We start from the raw sequence: 21,338 nt of genomic DNA, 5'->3' as shown, positions 1-21,338 counted from the left end.
TGAAAGAGGACAACTGTATGAAAAGCATATTTTTTCCGTAAATGGCGTTAACGAAGTAAGACGATGCGTGTAAGACAATGTTATGCGCTCTAGATTTTAACTATTTTGTAAGCAATCAAAACGTTTATATTGATCACGTCAGAGGTGATTTATGACAATGCAATATAACATAACTAAGACAGTTAATGAAATGGCTTATCGTCTCTGACTATAGGCAGATTATCTTTAAAATTTACCGAACAAAACCTCACCCATCGTAGTCCGTAATGAAAGCTTATCAAATTTCGTTCACTCGTGAGATGCATTGTCTTTACACAAATGTATGAAGTCCTTTTTAACGAATCAAACGTAGCATTATTTGGTAAGTGTGGCATGTGAACGTCAATACTGATTACTTTGGCATTTCCACGATGTCATTGTTTCACTTAAAATTTCATTAAATCATGTTAGACGTGTTTTTATCGAAACTTTCGTTTAAGAAACAGATGTAATTAGCTTACAGAAAAAGCGAGTACTCTTTGTAGGTAGATACCGGTTGTTGTCTTGTTTATTTAAGTGATTGTATTCTGTATCGATCTCAAGAATTAAATTCGAATTCAGCAGATTTTTAGAATTTTATTTTGTATTTTCCCATCGATATCACAGATTAAGGGGACGGTTGAGCGCTTTCAATCTTGTTTAACCACGCCACATACTTAATGTGTCCGTCCCAAAGCCAGGACCCGTAGTCAAGTGGTTATCGTGGTTTTCTATATTCATTATTATGAATAGTTTCCCTAGTTTTACAGCTTGCTTTATGATATGGATTTTACCCATCATCGACGACTGTGTGGTGACTTTTAATTTTTTTTCGTTTTTATTTTGTTTTTGATGGATGACAGTCGTATGGCGATATTACTACATCATATTTTCATATTTCAATTTTATACATCAGTTTCTGCTAAAAACAGTATTAAAAGATGAAAGTACATAACATCAAGACTTTTGTACTTTTCCTTCCTTTGAGTAGTTAAGAAATAGGACAAAAACGTACATATAAACATATCTATATGTGAACACTTTATCATTTGTTTTTGTCTCATTCTGGATAAAACTCCTTCAAAGAATTTCGAGATTGTCACACAATATCTAACGGGAACTTGGAATTGTTAGTAAAGAGAGTGTGAGTAAAATAAACACAGTTGTTTCGTAATTGTACAAATTGATTCCCACATGAATGATTTACTATATTCATGTAATCACCTTCAGGTTCGGTAGATGTTAAAAGTAAAAATATAGCTATTCAAGTATTTCTATATCCGAACTCATCTGTTTCTAGATTGGTTAAAATCTCCAGTTTGTTGCAGTCCAAAACTTTTCCTTATTCTCTTTATTCTCATCTGACATTGTATTTTGATAAACCTCGCATATTTCAAATTTATTTGCGCCGTCATTTTCCTGGTTTTGACACATAACTTGAGTCATTGTTTTTTTCTAGAATTATATTGACAAAGAATGACATTACCAATAGTTGAGTGTTGCTGCTGAGACGAAGTATCTTCATCTTTACATCTTCTAATTCCGATTAAAACCAGCAATATCACTTTCACTAATATGGTCATAATTTTATGATTTACCTTTTATCAACCAAGTCATAGTGGACGGGAATGTTATGGACCACCATGAACATATTTTCGTTTCAATTTATTTCGTCAGGTCTTTTTTTCGTGGTTTGTCTTTAATTATCTTATCACTCCACGTGGCTGGTATGATTTTTAAATTAGAATGATGCAGCAAATGACCAATACAACATTTAACCCAGCCTTTAAAGCAATAAGATATGGGTTTTCCGGTGTCTGGGACCTACAACACGCATTCTCGTTAATTATTTTTACTAAAATAAGCCCTTTCGTGATAAGTCTCTGTGCAAGCTCATTTTGTGTGCGCTAGTAAATGCGACATTTTCCGTTGCAATGTATTGCAGCTACCTCGCGGAAGTACAAACTAATCCTGCTCAGAAAATACGTACGTACGGTCTTTTACAAAACTTAATTTTTATTTGTATAATCTTGTTATCGATCTCTATATTTATAATAATGTCTTTTTTTTTGACTTTTCGTTTCTTTGTATTCTTTTGTCGAAAAGCGCAATTAATATATTGTTTCATTCAAGGGTAGGACACTGATTTGAACTCAGTGTGCCATGTCTTCAATTTGTGAAAACATCAATTACGTTGCCTATGAAACTGGTACATTGCTTTGTTAGTTACTCACTCGTGACAATCGAACAATTGCGTAACGTAACGCTACATTATCATTGTTTCCTAATGTCAAAAATATATACCATACAATTCTATTGATCTTTCCTTCTATAGAAATACAATTATATGTTTTACATGAGTAGACGAAGTCGTTTACTGAAGTTGTTTGCCAGTTCTGTGCACTGATATTCTTGATACCGTAACAAAACTTTAACAAATAATGTATTTGCAAGATGAGCAACAATTTTATGTAAATAGGGTGACACCTGACAACTTTAAATCATTCTTACACAAGTTATTAAACTTATCATCAGTCAATGTACGTATAACACTTGCAGACATACGGTCAGCATATTTTGAGTGCTTAAAAAGAACGACTGTAGTGTACATCTGACTTTCCACTTACGGTCATTCATGTAAGACGAGGTCATGTAAATAAGACGGATTTTCTCAACGGTCGTACAAGCAATACAATATCGTCAATATTGATTTGCTGGAAGAACCTGTCTCAAATTTCAACAGTTGACAATATAACCTTGTAGGTCTGCTTACTACTGTCAAGAAAACAATTTTTTTAACAATGTCGTATTTTCTCTTATCCGTTTCACATTGGTTTGACATTATATGAGCAAATCGTCGGGTGTTCCTAGAAAAGTCGACTACGACTTCCCTGCCGGTGTATAATAATATTATAGTTAATTGGATAGAAGGAATAACCAAAAAATGATCACGAGTACCGAAGAACGATTTGATTTAACAATTGTGCCTAACTTATTCTGCGCACGAGTTAATGTGTTCTTGGCACAATTGATTATATTTTGTTCATTTACGATTTATTATCCTATTTATTTTATAGATTTTCTCAATTTTTAATTGCAATTTAAAAAAAAAAAACATTTTGTGTATGGTATATATTCTTTTTGTGACGTTTTGACGGAGAGTAAAAAGACATGTCTTATTTAGGACTGTTGCTACGTTAACCCTAAATCCGAAACTCTAAACTACGAAAAGTGAAAGGCTGAAACTCTAGTTTTGGTCATGCCACAAAATGTTCCTCATCTTAAATGTCATAAACATTCTAATGTAATCAAATATTGGTATATATCGATACTAACAATGCAGTTTAACGGCAAACTTTTTATATCGATATTCAAGTGACCCACCAAGAACTTTTTTCCTAGATAATTTTTCACTATGGAGAGAATTACATTTTATATGAATTCAAAATCAAGGACTTAGAATACAATTGACTCAACGACCCTCTCTTCTGTGTATATTTAAGTACCATTCATTTTAAGAATCATGCAAATTCTGTAATAAGTTGTAATAAAGTTTCTTTAAAGGTTTACATGAAGAAATGTATAATCATTCATTCCAATCTACCTGCTCATGGGAGATAACCCACATTGAAAATCCAAAAGTTTCTATTGTATTTTAGTGTCATTTTCAGAGTTATTTCTCTTAGTTTTGATGTATACTTTTTATCTCCCACGAACCAGGGTTATATGAAAAACACGTGTAAATTTCTGTTTACTATGATATTTTAAACAAAGTATCAAAAATATAAATATGTAGATTTGCCAAGCATGAAACACATTTTGCATGATTCTTGTTTGGAGTGCTATTTAACAATAAATAAGATTGAAATAAACACAAACACAATTGCAATTGTAATTCCTTAGATTTATGGTTGAGTGAAATATGTCCTAAGAAACCACCTCTAGGCTTAAAAATTGTTCCGCCCTGACTGATATCGCTTTTTTTCATTTTACCAAATATAAGGGGAGTTCAAGAAGTGTCTGGTTAAGACAGGTTTTTAACAAACTTCATTGTATCATTCAAACATTTGATTTTTTTTAGAATTCTTAACACCGTAAATACTAAAAACATCTTGACTTAATTTAAATTGGCATGCTTTTTTACGAAAAATATCGTAATTTTAAAAACAAAATCAGTGTGGTTTAGCCAAATTAGTCACATATCAATACAAATTCTCTTTTTTTTTAATCGAATGACTTAGAAACCTTGGCGGATGTCTTAAAAGGAGTAGAAGGCTTATTCTTGAACTTTATTCAGTTTTATAACACTCAACGGCCTCTCATTACGTTGCCCTTTGTGTAAAAGGTATCTTTGGGAGACTTCAGTTACTGTATCAAATATCTATAGCAGAGCATGTCGAGATGAATAAACTTATAATTGGATTCTTTAAACTCAATAAGACCATTTTTATTTTAAGATATACATACATTTGTTTCAAAGACTTACGAACCATGTACAAATATAAAAAAATGCCACTCATTTAAATATTGCGAATTTTGGTATGTTGTACATGTTTTTCAAGGAGTAACTATTCATCAGCAGCATATATTCATTATATTAATTATTCTGCTCCTTGTCAGGAGTCGTCATAAATCTGAAGTAACTGCTGTCATTTGTCATTGATCTTGTCATTCTATCGTTGAGGTTCGTCTTGGAATGTCTATTTTAATTAATTTACAAATTCTTTTGATTAAAACGTTGCACCCAATTACAAATACTACAAGTAAACAAGGTGCAATTACGGCCAAATAAATGTTTCCTTGAATGAATGATCCTGAAACGAAAATAATGGAAAGTCATAAAGCAATTTCGATAAAAAATAAAGATCAACGTCATTAAATTACCACTAACCTTTAAACACAACTTTTTTTTTTACAAAAAAATTACATAAACTTGTATAATATCAACTTTGATACGCGCCAGAGAAAAAAAGTAATTGGTTTAGAAATAGCGATGAAAAAGTAATCAAACTCGTGTTAAAGAATACAAGTTCTTATATCATTGAACAAACATGGCAGTGTTTGTAAATGCTTTATCTGGCATCACGTGTATCAGTCATAAAGTAATTTCGATAAAATTGATAGGTCAACATCATTAAATCGTCTCTAACATTTGAAGTAAACTCTTTACAAACACTAATAGCAAAGGAAAACTTGTATATAATTATCAACCTCCAAACGCAACGCAGAAATTAAGTGATTGTTTAAGAAATATCGTGTTGAATTCATTTTTTAAACAGAGAACAAACTTGCCAATTTTTGTAAATGCTTTATCTGGCATCAGGTATACATATCCGTATCATGACGATTTTATTTTTCAATGTTCATTTAGTTTATAATGTTCGTTAAAAATACGATTTAAGCATATTGAGGCACACATGAGTACTTCGTCAGTCATTACAAGGACTCAAATACTAATAAGAGACGTAGTATTCATAAGGAAAGCAAACAATTGTTATTTGTACAACAGACCGGACTCTTGCTCAGGCCGAATTCAATTGTAACTCGTTTCAAAGGACTTATTGGTAAATCTTATGCTGTTTCAAAAAATATGTTTTTCTCGGTTACAAATCCACATATTGTTCTAAAACATCGCAGAAGGGCAAAGTGTGCTTCGCAGAAAAGCAGGTTTGCGATATGCTTGATTTCCTCATTGATAACATATCTCTCACTTTGAGGAGCTATTTTTTTCAACAAGTTGGCATTCCAATGGACACTAACTGTGCTCCTTTCCTAGCCGATTTGTTTTTATATTCATACGAGACTGAATTTCTTCAGAACCCCGTAAAGAATAAAAATACAAAAGATGCTAAATCCTTTATTTTTTCTTACAGATTTGTTGATGGTGTATTGTCCATCAACAACCCTTCTTTTGGTAAATGGTTACCGTCAATTTATCCACCAGAACTCGCGATAAAGGAGACTTACAAAAACAACTTGTTCTGCATCTATTTTCATCTCGAATTTGACGACATTGGTCATCTCAACACTAAGATTTATGATTCAAGAGATATCTTTAATTTTAATATCATTGTTTTCTTACCTGTTCAACAATATCTTTATTTCCTGCATATGGTGTTTATATTTCACAATTGATTCGCTACGTAAGAGCAAGTACTAACTACTCTGATGTCCTTGAACGCCATAAATATCTGCTTAAAAGACTCCTGGGGTATGAGGAAATGTGTCTTAAAAGGTATGTTACCAAATTCTTTTTTAGATATCCGTCTTTGGTTGAAAAATACTCAGTTTCTTCTAACATACTGAGTAACGATTGAAAATGTTGCAACCAATAGACTAACACAATACTACAATCAGGCCAGCTCCTGATGCGACAAAATAAATGTTTTCTCGGAAGAATGAACCTGACACATAATAACTTGTTATTTTCTTCATACGAACGACGTTCTTTTAGAAAATAAAAGAGTATGAATTTAAATAATATTTAAGCCGTCAACAACGCTTTGAAAATTACTCTAGATGCTGCAAACATCTAAATACAGATCATTTTATCTGTATCAAATATGCAATTTTATTTATAATCCTAATATAATCGAGATTCAAACTCGTAAGCAGTTTTATAGTACTGACACTTTTTTACCATTGTCAAGGCTATTTTCATATTGATTTCTACCATTTGCAAAAAATGTTTCGAGAGGATATAAAAAAATTGTAATACTAAAGGTAATCAAATAAATGGAATGAATTGAAAAATAAGGAAAGATAGTATGTTTATGTAGATCAATTGGTCATCGTGAACAACTTCCGCACCGACGTTAAATCTAGGTTTTCGTCGGCATTGGGATCATATTTTTGTTATTAATACTTTTAATTATTTTGTTATTTAACATAGATAATAAACAATGAGATATATCGTGTTATTGATAATTTATATTTATTTATGGGCAAATATGAACGGCATTTTCTTTCTAAATTAGTCATTTACTTTGAATTCTACATGTCAGTTTTTTCTAATTACTCAGTTGTCCAAAATGTGAACGACGATTGAATATTTAAATGTCACAGGATGAATTTCTACGGAGCACTGTCTCACAAAGATAAGAGATTGTAATTTAAAAAAGTCCAGCGCTCTAGATTGAAAGTCCCGCGCTGGACTTTGAATCTACAGCGCTGGACTTAAAAGCTACAGCGCTGGACTTGAAACAAATCATCAGCGCTGGACTTTTAATCTACAGTGCTGGATTTTGAATTACCAATAGGCCAATATTAACGTAGAAGAAATCAGACATGTACTATCACTCTAGAGGTATAGTTATCATACTCTGTACAAAAAGAAGCCTCAGTATTATAGGGGTATCAAATGTTGTGCTACCAAATGTATGAAATATATAGTTTGGGGCTGATAAATCTGACCACTGTGCTGGTGAAATATCAGCATGTTATAACATATACCCTCGAAGCAAATCCTATTTTGTAAAATTGCAATTTCCTTTAATGTTTCCATATCTTAAAAAAAACCGGGAATTATATTTATTTTGCAAGTCTAAAAAACTAAACATTCACTATTAATTTTATTTATTTCCTAAGTATAAATTTAAATCATTAAATAGGGGAGGTTTGAAAGCAGTAAATATGAATGACGGTATTTCTGTACTCCATTTTATTGCTTTTTATATTAGGTAAGTATATTATGAATTTATTTTTTTTATTATTTTGTTACAAAGAAGTAAAAAAAAAAGTAAAAGTTTTACGTACGTATTTGGATTGTTGTCATCTCAATCGGAGTAGTTGGGTTATTACTTGTTGTTTCCGGTGGCACTGAAAAAGTTCAGAAGCATAATTAGGAAAATATTACAAGTTTTGTTTCAGGTTGGAAAAAAATCAATATCAGATACATACAGTATAGTTATCATATTGATCGCTTCTAGGTATTTTTCATCTGAAGTGGGAACAACAATTGCAACAATGAGCATTAACCAGTACCAATAATGTCGTGTTAGGATGTTTCTGCTTAAAAACCAGGCAGAGTGTGATTCATCATATCTCAAGATAATCAACGAAACTGTTCAAATACATTTGTTACCTCGTCAAACAGTTCTTCCTATGTTCATTTTCTTGGATATGCTATGTATCGTGAGACAAAAATTTGACTGGGTATATTGTAAAATTATGGCGGGACATTTCCTGTATCTTTCTGTAGTAGAATGTAATAAATATTTAAGTGTTAATATCAACAGTGGGCAAATAACATATGCACTTTTCTTTTTACGGCAGTTTCTATTAAGCCTACTGAAGGATTCCCAATCCAAAAACAATAGGGATTGCGAAATGCATGAATCACCAATCATGAGATTCTGTCTGGTTTTAAGGCAGGATTACACTTAAATCCTTATATGAGCTTATTTCATTAGCTTTGCAGAGAACATTGCAGAAAATTATGAAGCTACAAAGCATACACTCGTTTTGCAAATATTGTTTTGCAATTTATTATGTGCCTGAAATTGTTTTGATACATGTATCTCATATGTTTGGGAAACGAATTGTTGCACATAAGGGTAATCACACTTTTTTGTTATTTAAATTCTTAACATAGTATTTGGCGTCTTATGAACTTTTCATGATAATTTTGTCATTAAACCCGAATCACAAACTGTATATTAATACCGTATAATTTACATTACCCAGATGAGTGATCTTCTCCATAACATCTGACCCTGTCTGCCAGTCACAAATATATGTACCATAGTCGGCCTCTTTTATATCAATAATAAGTAGGTAAAATTGTTCGATCTCCTGATCTCCCTTGAAATGACGTATCCCGGAGCTCAATAATTTGCCATCTTCTCGTCTCCACCGTAGGGTAACATCTTCAGCATTTTGTTTTTGTCCACAACTTAGAGTAACGTTTTCGCCTAAAGCTGCATACATTTTTATGGGACTTGCTCTGACAATTCCTACTGGATAATAATCTTTACGATTATTACGAAAAAAAAAGAAAAAAAAACACTAAGCCAAATTTGAAGTACAACAAAGAACTAACCACTCAGAAGACTTAAAAACGGTAAATATAAACCAAAACGAAATGGACAAAGACCAGACAGGGAAAAAGACACACACAACAAAGAACACAATGTAACTAAAATCATACATAAAAAGTAACAAAAGCAAATGAGCAACTCTCACTTAAACTGGGCGCATGGACCAGGTGCACCGGTAGGGTAAGCGTCCTCTGCTATTCTAGAAACACCTGCCGAGTTGCTCACAAAAGTCAAGTCCGTGGTAGACGAAGGAGGAAGGGAAAACTGTGACACGTTGAACAAATCAGTTTTCATGGCGCAGATAGATACACTGTAACGATGCACGAGTTAATGATGACGACTATAAAACTTCTGAAGTGATGACTTCAATCTTATACAACAGAAGCCCATTTGTTAGAATTCTAGAGCGATACAAGAGTCTGTGTAGTTTCGGCATAACCTATGAGTTGTGATATGAAACTCCATACACAGGTGCTAAAGGGATGTTGCCACATATGAAAGGGAAGTTGACAATTCTAAATGAAAAGTCATGACGTTTGTCGTAAGGTTTGCTCAATAGTTTTCCTTTACCATTGCTTTTTAAGTGTCTGTAGTATCCTTTATCTCAAGTTCTTTGGGATAGATGTAATGTATAAAATCCCCAAATTAGGATTATTAAAAGATAATACGTGCGAGGAACGTTGCATCTTTCCCAACGCGGAGCACCATTATGGTTTGCGGTCAGGTTTTCCGTATTATAGCCTAACAACCCCAGCATGTAACACGCCAGTGGTACCCCATATACCACCACCTGTTGCACACATCCCAGTTGTTCTGTGGGTAGAGCGCCTAGCCCCCGACTAGGTTTCTGAGCACTATTTAATCGCCTTTTACGACAAGCTTAGAGCTGCTGCAGGCCTATTCTTTTGACACCGGACCTGCACGGAGCTCTAAAAAACGATGTGCTAATTTAATAAAAATGTAAATAAACAATCGGTAAAATATTATGGCAGCACAATATGATATTAAAATATTGTCATTGTATGAAGTTTTCAAAAGTTGATTTGTAAACGATACCAATGTTGAACAACAATTGACTCACCGTTGAAATTTAGACGAAGATATGCACATATCATTAAACAGCTGACCGCTTAGATTCATTTTGTTTCGAGTCTGTCCAGTAATTTGTCATACCCAAACTCATCTGAATCTAAAACAAATGAATGAATTTTAAATAAGAAAGTAGAAAGTTTGAACAGGCAAAGGCTACAGATAAGTGATAAAGAATTTATGAAAGGCACTTGCAATATCTTCATATAAGGTCTTTTATACCAAGATATGTGTGCTTTAGCTTTGTTCTATCAATCTAAATCATATATTTCCTTACAAAATTGAACTTTGCATTAGAAAGATGTACTTTTCTCAATTATCGTGATGTGAAATTTTAATTCCTTGAGCGGAAACCGTAAGAGAACGATGCAATCACAACTAAAAAGGCTGCAACAAACTTGAAATCAGAACTGCGACAAAAACGTTATTATAATCCAAACAGGTGGCGGGTCCAGAGATTTACACAGCTACATTTACGTCACAACAACCGTGTGTACACATCGGCTAAGCAGCAATTAAGTAACAAGTCGGGAAAACGAGAGAAAAGGAGACTCAAGTAAGATGTCATCTATCCCTATTTGGCGGAAATAGTGTGTATTTACTATATATGTATGTAATGTAAACGTCAACGTGCATGTCGTATTGCAGTAATCACTTTCTTCATACCTTGGGCCCTAGGCGGCTTCGTTGACACGATCCGCATCAGATTGATTTAGGAAAACTTTCATAGACGACTTCGACTTAAACAGTGTTATTTGTTTTCAAAGGGAGGGGAATCTTAACAAACTTATGAACCCCCCTGGCTACGGGTGTTGTAAAGATATGCATTTCGCTTAAATTACTAATTTTGGTCCTATTGACAATGTGTGTTGCAACATCTACTGCTGTGAAGTTGTTCATCTTTGGCCTCATCAATATCCACAAAAATAATTATACATAAATGTTTATGACCTATATAGTCAATTGTAACGAGTCCGTGTGTCTGAATCGGAGACTGAGTAATATAACATTATTTTCAATGCTAACCGATCATTTTATCTTTTAATGTAAACTACCCGTTCTCAGACTTGGAAAACATGTGTATTATATTTAAGTTTGTAAAAAACAATTTTACATACACATGTCAAAGATTTGTCTTAACCTGTGCTACACGTAACTTAAATATTAGTACATACTTTTTAAGACGTATATATATATATGTTTATGACCTATATAGTCAATTGTACATTTTGTCAAATAAGCTAAGGCTCAAACATTTGAAAATAAAGTGTAAACCCATTATTTTCATGGCCAACAATAGATCATTCTTATAATAAGAATTATAATCCAGACTGGTGGCGGGTACAGAGATTTACACAAAAGAATATACTTTTCATGGACCGACCATACGCATTGAATTCACTTTTACAAGGCAAAACAAGAAATTGATTAATTTCTATATTTCAAACTTTATGTATTTCAAATTTGAGTCTTTACTGTTACAATATATCACAAAAATTGAGGTAAGGAAGATAACTATAATTTAAAATACTGACTCTTCTGAGATTCTTTCGTTAAGTAAGAACGTTAGGTACGTATGTTAATTATCCGATTATCTCTTGTATGTGTTTGTATACTATAAATCGAACATTTTAAGTGAAAATGAAAAAAAATGGTTATTTTGATAATCTAATACTCACCATTTCGACGAATCGGACTTCGATACAAAAATATTTCCGCGTATTTTGTTAATGAATTACATCCTTTATATTGCCTTGAACAATGAACAATGTATAGGCGGAAATCATAGGTTTTATATTTTATAAATTTGAATTTAAAAAGTTAGAATTCACAATAAAAAAGCTTAAAACTAAGGCTAAGGACCAGATTTGGTTAATATATATATTAATATACTACAAAGATCAATCGAAAGCTGAATGCAAGAATAAAATCTCTGGAAGAAATTCAACTATGTCCATTTATGTCGCGATACAAAAAAGTTCTATTGTCATCAATTGTCAAAAATAATAAACATGTACTTAAGTTATCATATATTGGTATACAAGTGGGTACAAAAGATACATTATCAATGTGATGTATCATTCAATAATTAGTAAAATTCTTCAAAAACAAAACCCTTCTGCACTAGAATATATACGGTTTATCTAATTTAACGAAAAAAAAGATGTAAAAAAATGTCTGGTTTAGACAGGTTTTCCTCTGGTCAGGTTTCGCTAAAAGCAGGTTTTACTGTAATTTTCAAGATATGATTTTACTGATTAAACAATAAATATGTCAAGAGAGTTAAAAGCACCCGAGAAACTCTTCTTTACGAAAAATGTAATTCAAATTCATAATCACTTTTGTAGTTGTTATGAAATCGGTAAGATAAATAAAGCAAGTCACAGTATCAATTCTCTTGATTTTTTTTTCAATCGTATGAAATAGGCAGATGTCTACTTCAGAGATAGAGAAAGTTTATCCGTTAGGCTAGCAGGGTCAATGACATAATGATAATCTATATTGCTAAACTTTAAGATCTTTAGGAGAGTACTTTTATTTATACAACAGACTAGTATTATATTAATTTTTTAATTCTTCAAACTTTATCAGGATTATTATAAGAAATGATACAACTGCAATGTTGTGAATAGCCACAATTATTCACAAAGATATTAAATGATGGAAATAATCAATAAAATATTACTTGTGACAGTTTTCATTTCCTCTTTCGTCTACCCTGGACTTGACTTTTTATGAGCAACTGGGCGGATATTTCTAGAAAAGCAGAGGACGCTTACTCTACCGGTGCACCTGGCCGATGTTCCCAGTTTGCAGTGGAGTCTGAATTGCTCATTTATTTATGTTATTTTGTATGTATTATTTTCGTTATGATATGTTCTTTGTTGTGTTTGTCTTTTTTCCATGACACATCTATGCCGCTGGATACAATTCTTTTAAAATTTCCGCTAGAATCTTGGTTCCCTTGATTGCTCATTCAAAGAACCGTCACCACTTTTAACTTAAAAAAGGTTACATAAAAGGACATCTAAAAACCTAAGCAAATTAGGAAATAAGAAAAACATCTTGAAAAATTAACAATTTATTTTTATCAATGACAAAACTGCCACTGAAATATGAACATTCGAAAGTCTGAAAATAGTTTTGACTGAAGTTAGCATTGCATGCTTTAATAGTTTACGAAAAATACACCGTTCAAGCCTGAATATGCAGCATTGAGCGATGGGAAATAACAGGACATGACACAGGCCTCATTACACTCAAAATTTACTCGTACGATATTTTGACAAGTTATATGGCTGTACATGCCAAATATTAATTAGAAATCTTATCCTTTAAAATTGGAGATCAATGAAGTGAACAATCTACTATTTTGGAGTTCAGAAAATATCGCAGGCATACAGAAAACGTATTATTGCACTTTTAAGATATAAGTAATATAGATTGTGTATGAAATAAGCACTGTGAAGGAGTTATTGTTCTTGCTTGGTTTGAATTTGTAGATTGAAGTAGAAAATGAATTTATGTTTTAATTCTAAAATGCAAATAAAAATACAGAAAGGACTATTGTTACATAAAGTAATAAAAAACGTATACCGAAAAAAAAAAAAAAAACAAAACAAAACAAAAAACAAAAAAAAAAAACCCCAAAAAAAAACAAAAAACAAAAAACAAAACAAAAAAAACAAACGCCATTCGTTTGGTGTTTTTTTACACCATGAATCACTTCTACTATTGGCAGTGTCTAAATTTATGTTGATTGGTACTAAAAACAACATTCGTCCCGTCTAAACATTTAAAATATATCTAATAGGTTCAAAACTGATTTTAAGCTTACTGAGACTATGTTACTGTATGTTACTTTATGAATTTTTAATCTACTACATATTTGTCCAGTGTGGTGGACGTGTTTTTCAACAAACGATCGGCATTCCAATGAGAACAAATTGTGCTCCTTTACTTGCTGACCTATTCCTTCCTTCTTGATGAGCCTGACTTTATAGCTGATCTGATCAGAAAGAAATATCGTTTGGGTAGATCCTTCAATCTCAGTTTCCGCTATATAGATGACGTATTATCTTTAAACAAGCCTAATTTCGGGGATTTGATACATCGCATATACCCAAAAGAACTTGAAATAAAGAATACTAGAGACACTGTGAAGTCAGCCTCATATCTTGACCTATACTTCGAAATCGATGGTAAAGGAAAACTATTGACAAAACTTGACGATAAACGTGATGACTTTTTATTCAGAATTGTCAACTTTCATCAGTGGCATCATCCCTTCAGCAACTGCGTATGGAGTGTCTACATCACAACTCATACGTTATGCCAGAGCTTGCAGAAACTACGCAGACTTTTTGTATCGCACTAGAACTCTAACAAATAGGCTTCTGGAACAGAGTTATGTTGCTACAAGATTGAAGTCATCACTACAGGTCATCATCTGGAACTCGTGGATCGGTATGGTGTATCCATTTGCACCATGAAAACAGATTTATTCAACAAGTCATATTTTTTCTTTCCTCGTTTGTCTACCCTGGACGCGACTTTTTATGAGCAACTCGGCGGTTTTTCTAGAAAAGCAGAGGACGCTTACCATACCGGTACACCTTGTCCATGCTCCCAGTTTTTAGTGGAGTCCGAGTTATTTCTCTTAATTTTGATGTATACAGTGCGTTCTATATACTTTTTATCTCCCACGAACCAGGGTTATATGAAAAACACGTGTAAATTTCTGTTTACTATGATATTTTAAACAAAGTATCAAACATATAAATATGTACATTTGCCAAGCATGAAACACATTTTGCATGATTCTTATCTGGAGTGCTATTTAACAATAAATAAGATTGAAATAAACACAAACACAATTGCAATTAAAATAAAAATAAAATTTACGATATTCATGTAATCACCTTCAGGTTCGATAGATGATACAAGTAAAAATATAGCTATTCAAGTATTTCTATATCCGAACTCATCTGTTTCTAGATTGGTTTAAAGTCTCCGGTTTGTTGCAGTCCAAAACATTTTTCCTTATTCTCTTTATTCTCATCTGACATTGTATTTTGATAAACCTCGCACACTTGAAATTTATTTGCGCCGTCATTTTCCTGGTTTTGACACATAACTTGAGTCATTGTTTTTTTCTAGAATTATGTTGACAAGGAATGACATTACCAACAGTTGAGTATTGCTGCTGAGACGAAGTATCTTCATCTTTAGATCTTCTAGTTCCGATTAAACCAGCAATATCACTTTCACTAACATGGTCATAATTTTGTCATTTTCCTTTCATCAACCAAGTCATAGTGGACAGGAATGTCATGGACCACCATGAACATATCTTCTTTTGAATTTATTTCTTCAGGTTTTTTTTGGATATTGTTTCGTGGTTTGTCTTTAATTATTACTCCTCGTGGTTGGTATGATTTTTACATTAGAATGATGCAGCAAATGACCAATACAACAATTAATCCAGCCTTTAAAGCAATAAAATAAGGGTTTTCCCGGTGTCTGGGACCTACAACACGCATTCTCGTTAATTATTATTACTAAAATAAACCCTTTCGTGATAAGTCTCTGTGGAGGCTCATTTTGTGTGCGCTAGTAAATGCGACATTTTCCGTTGCAATGTATTGCAGCTACCTCGCGGAAGTACAAACTAATCCTGCTCAGAAAATACGTACGTACGGTCTTTTACAAAACTTAATTTTTATTTGTATAATCTTGTTATCGATCTCTATATTTATAATAATGTCTTTTCTTTTGATTTTTCGTTTCTTTGTATTCTTTTGTCAAAAAAACGCAATTAATATATTGTTTCATACAAGGGTAAGACACTGATTTAAACTCAGTGTGCCATGTCTTCAATTTGTGAAAACATCCATTACGTTGCCTATGAAACTGGTACATTGCTTTGTTAGTTACTCACTCGTGACAATCGAACAATTGCGTAACGTAACGCTACATCGCCATTGTTTCCTAATGTCAAAAATATATACCATACAATTCTATTGATCTTTCCTTCTACAGAAATACAATAATATGTTTTACATGAGTAGACGAAGTCGTTTACTGAAGTTGTTTGCCAGTTCTGTGCACTGATATTCTTGATACCGTAACAAAACTTTAACAAATAATGTATTAACAACGATTTTATGTGAATAGGGCGACACCTGACAACTTTAAATTAATCTTACACAAGTTATTAAACTTATCATCAGTCAATGTCCGTATAACACTTGCAGATATACGCTCAGCATATTTTGAGTGCTTAAAAAGAACGACTGAAGTGTACATCTGACTTTCCACTTACGGTCATTCATGTAAGACGAGGTCATGTGAATTAGACGGATTTTCTCAACGGTCGTACAAGCAATACAAGATCTTCAATATTGATTTGTGGAAGAACCTGTCTCAAATTTCAACAGTTGACAATATAACCTTGTAGGTCTGCTTACTACTGTCAAGAAAACAAATTTCTTAACAATGTCGTATCTTCTCTGCTCCGTTTCCACATTGGTTTGACATTATATGAGCAAATCGTTGGGTCTTTCTAGAAAAGTCGAATACGAGTTTCCTACCGGTGTATAATAATATTATAGTTAATTGAATAGAAGGAATAACCAAAAAAAAAAAAAAAATGATCACGAGTACCGAAGAGCGCCTTGATTTAAAGAATGTGCCTAACTTATTCCGCGCACGAGTTAAGTTTTTATGTGTTCTTGGCACGATTGCTTATATTTTGGTCATTAACGATTTATTATCCTATTTATTTTATAGATATTCTCTATTTTTAATTGCTATTTTCAATAAAAAAAATAAATTTTGTGTACGGTACATATTCGTTTTGTGACGTTTTGACGGAAGAAAGAATGAAATAACCGAATTATTTAACACTGTGAATGATTAAAAACATTCTGTGCAGGAAACATTTAATATATCTAAAAGTAAAAGGGAAATTTATTATTCTATGTTTATGACCTGTAATACTAAAGCAAGTGTACAACTTAACAATGAAAATATTTCCAAAGAGTGTTTAATAAAACAAATGTCCGACATACTTGGCTTGGTCGAGGTTTCAATTTTCAGGTTGGTCACTATATCTAGGTTTATACTGGTTGTTTCCAAGAAAACTGAAATATATCAAAAGTATCAAAATATGTGTATCGTCGCTGTTTTTAATGAAAATCTTATACAGTGAAAACTGTCTAAACCGAACCCTGAATTAATAGAAAATATGTCCCATTGTGTTGGTTTAAATGTAGTTTGAACCTGGATACACCATACACATGTCCAAACCAACCGAATTCTACAGTTCGAAAGGGATTCGGTTTAGAGAGGTTTTACTGTATGTACAAAGTAAAACTGCAAATTAAAAACTGACCATCATTATCTTCTTGAAAACATATGTATGATAATTCTATACAAATACAAAAAATATCAGTTTTATATATTGTTAATTTCGATATGATTTACACGTGTTTCAAGAAGAAACCTCTCATCAGCAGCATTAAACTCCAATGTAGGAAGACCAAATCAAAATATTAGTTGTATACAAGAAGTACTCATAACCAAAACTATCGAAAGAGGAAGCCAAATCCATCATCGAGAGGTTCTACCATGTGCAATGCAAGGAAAGAAATACGCGACAAGAATGTGCTAGACTCAGATGTCATATATGAGAATATGTGGCTTTATAAACAGAAGTTTGAAACGATTTTTGAATATTTCATCTTGAACTTTATATTTTGTCTAACAATTTTTTGACCAAACAGACTACACTGTTTACGGATATGTGAACTTCGTTTAAAAAAGATACTTCAAATTAAGCTTGCAAGCCTTTCACAATATCAGGAAATTTAAGAATGGCCGATCTGAAATCTTGGGCCTCTCCTTTTTTAAAAAAAAAAATGATGGGTGTAAATTTGTAAACTTTTGTTTTGTTTCAGGTTTTTAGTATAACATAACAACTATGAAGTTACTGATAACCTATCCGGAGAGCGACTTATATTTGTTGTACATATCTCTTGGTCTATGGATGTCTATCTTATGGAGGTAGACCCAGGGTAAAGGACACGACTCTTACAAATCATTGGAGCGTTTGTATTCAACATTCTACATCAACCTCATGTAAGCACTAAAAGTAACTTAGACTGATTTAGTTCTGATTCATATGAAAGCTTGACAGGCTTTGGTGAAATTGAATGTAATTCAAACATATTACTGATTTCAAGAGTTATTAAGGCACAGGAACAGCTCGTGACTTTAAAATGAAGGAAGCCTACATTAAGATCCTTAACGTAAGAATGATAACATACATGACTACTGTCCCACTTCTTTGTGTTAATCTGTTTTAGCACTATTCGAATGAATAAACAAACAATCTCAAATCATCGACATAAAGGCGATATGCTTAGTCTTGAAATTATATCTATTTTTTTTGGGAGTGATGTACAAATTGAACTTCCTGTTTTGTAATTCACTACTGCCTTTTACTTTAAAACTAATAATAGAATAACTCACAGGAATTCAACTGTACTTCAAATCTAGTTTCTAAATTAGTTTATTTTTACTTTCACTGGAAATATTTTTTTCGAAATGTTTGCGTTGAAACCCCGACATATAATAACAAGAAATTTAAATGACTATCTAATTTAACTATTCTCATTTTCAATCCTGGCTCCGTTAGCCAGACACACATGTTGTGTATGCAGTATGAATACTAAAATAGGGCAGCTTTGATTTCGGCCATAATTATATATTGTGTCAAGTTTACATTTTATTTCAATACTTGACCCATCTGTAGAGGGTTCGACCTTTGCGGTCGTGTCAAGATGCACCATGAAAAGCATCTTCCATGTTAATGTTATACGACAGAAATTTATCAACTTGAAAGGGAATAAACATGGGATAAACAAATTTTCGGGTCAATATGGTAGACTTAGATTAATATTGGATCTCATATGAAACAAAATGTGACAATCTATATACACGTCTGTATTTTCGCTGTACTTTGTAATATTTAAGATTTACTTACCGTGTTGAACGTTCAGACTAATACATACCAATACGGATCATGGACTATAGTTTAGATACATTTTATTCTGTAAACTCAATTTTGATCAGCAATGCACTAAGCGTTACAGTCATTTAAATATAGAATAGATTAACATGTAGTTGTAAATGGCATACCTATCATAGTTTTGATTTGATTTGGAAAAAAAGAACACTACTAAGTTGAAACACGATGTATTGGAAAATAGTTATCTTTACCATATTAATATAATAAACTTGTCAGTGAGTAACTTATATCGCCCCCCACCCCCCCCCCCAAAAAAAAGAGCAACAGTAACAACAAATATAGACTCTGATTATAAATATATTGGAAACAAAGCAAGTTTGCGGAGAATATGCATTAGTTCAATTGAGAAATTATGCCTGGATCGGAGACGCAAATATACTTTATGAGAAGATTTCTAATAAAAGTTTTTTTAATTGAGTGTAATTTTAGTAAAATTTAAAGTAACTTCTAATTTTTTTAAGTGTAACATTATTTTTTTATCGAATCCTTATTGCTTTAATCAGTAAAAATGATGCTACCTGATATACTGAATGTCCACGTCAGATGTGATTTCTTTCTTGAGAATTGCAACTGTACAGCATCAATATTGTTGAAGTGCAGAGTCTTACTTATGGGTCCTTATAGAAATCAAATCATTTGGAAAAAAAAACGAATACTTACATTACAGATATTGTGACTTTGAAAGAATATATTATTTAATTGTAAAATACGTACGACAACACTCCTTTTTATTTCCGGGACAAGAGGAAAGTTGAAAAAATGAAAAAAATGAAGTTTAGTGCAATGTTATTATTTCGTATAATCGAAAATTAATAATAGCTTTTATCATAGTACATTGTAGATAGCAGATTCTCTAATATTTTATGTACATGTAATACCGTATAATGGTTAGTTTAGCAGTGATTTTATTTTGGCTATATTCGCTAGAGTCTTGAAGACGCGATATCAAAATTAAATTGCTATTTTGTATGTATGTGACCAGATATCAAATCGCTAAAATAAAAAAAACATTCAGTTTTGACACATAATCGCAGAATTTAGCGCTAGCAAAAATAACCACTCAAGCAGTATCTGTTAAAATTCACTTTGTTCATTTTAACGCGAATCTTTAAAAACAGTTAGTCACATATGTACGTAAATAGCTTATATTATTTCTTGGTTTAAAAATGAGTAAAACATGTAATAATTTTGAAACTTTGGAGTAAGCCTTGTAATAAGGTATAATGTTATACATATTTCGTTTTTTTCCATTATGCTTTCAGGATACTTTATTATCTTTAATTAATCAGGATATGACTGAAAACTATTCTTATAATGACGATGTCCATTTCTTATACAAATTAGGGTTTATCTTGTGATAAATCAATATAATAAAAAGGAATAAATCACGTTTCCCGAAAAGATCGCGAGTTTTGCCTGGACGAACTAATTTTAGCAATGTTTGAACTTTAGCCCGCTCAATCTAAAAACAAAAATTCTAACTTCTGGTTGAAAAGCATAGATATCAGCAAACTATCATTCAATCAGACCTTCATAAAAACAAAAACGTAATCCAGCAGCAAAGAAAGTGGCTACGCATCAAACGTCGGTGAAGAGAAGGACAAAGACAGCTAATTAATCCATAGGGGTAATTCATAGAGTGCTCCACCAGCACAAATACCACAAGAAGACACGTCGCAGCTATCCATTCTTCAACGAATTGTGATCTTTATCATTCACGAGAATCAGCAACAGATTGCATCCAACAGAGACACCAAACACAGTTCCGATCCAGTGGGATCACCTTTGAACAAGACACATAAACTTAATTTAAAGAAACCGGACCAGTCAGTACTGGCAAGGTTTGACTTTAAGACCAGGTAAGACTATTGTAAATTATGCACATGAATATGTAATACCAGATGAAACCCCAAGTATATTTTACTCTGTTTCAGCATGCACATCAAATAAAATAAAAAAACAAAACGTACATGGTTAGGGGAATTGTTTGATCTTTTAAAATATGTTTGAGAATTAATTGAAGAAGTTGCTGAAAATTATTTTACAGATTCTATAATATAGACAGAAAAATGCATATTTGTTATGGATGTGTGTGTGTG

At 32.4% G+C, this 21,338-nt stretch overlaps 1 protein-coding gene across 4 annotated transcripts; it reads right to left on the bottom strand.

Moving 5' to 3' along the window:
* Positions 1–1,149: 1,149 nt before the first annotated feature.
* On the bottom strand, positions 1,150–11,880 carry LOC148617097 (uncharacterized). Of its 4 annotated transcripts, none has more exons than XM_088584422.1 (5): positions 11,825–11,880; positions 10,138–10,245; positions 8,700–8,987; positions 7,774–7,836; positions 1,150–1,842 (listed from the first exon to the last, which is right to left on the bottom strand). In XM_088584422.1, the coding sequence occupies exons 2-5, from the start codon at positions 10,169–10,171 to the stop codon at positions 1,805–1,807; spliced, it is 423 nt and encodes a 140-aa protein (XP_088440548.1). In that variant the 5' UTR covers positions 10,172–10,245; positions 11,825–11,880; the 3' UTR covers positions 1,150–1,804. The 4 variants fall into 4 exon arrangements, with proteins under 4 accessions (XP_088440548.1, XP_088440545.1, XP_088440546.1 ...); XM_088584419.1 differs by lacking the exon at positions 1,150–1,842 and adding an exon at positions 4,451–4,832; XM_088584420.1 differs by lacking the exon at positions 1,150–1,842 and adding an exon at positions 4,451–4,832 and having other exon boundaries at positions 8,700–8,975.
* Positions 11,881–21,338: the final 9,458 nt, after the last annotated feature.

This window comes from Perna viridis, chromosome 5 (assembly GCF_037379345.1).
Source record: "Perna viridis isolate PV_CMFRI_1.1 ecotype Kerala chromosome 5, ASM3737934v1, whole genome shotgun sequence".
In the NCBI taxonomy this organism is placed as follows: Eukaryota; Metazoa; Mollusca; class Bivalvia; order Mytilida; family Mytilidae; genus Perna; species Perna viridis.
Note: the sequence above shows the minus strand (reverse complement) of the source record. Positions and strands in the feature narration are given on the sequence as shown.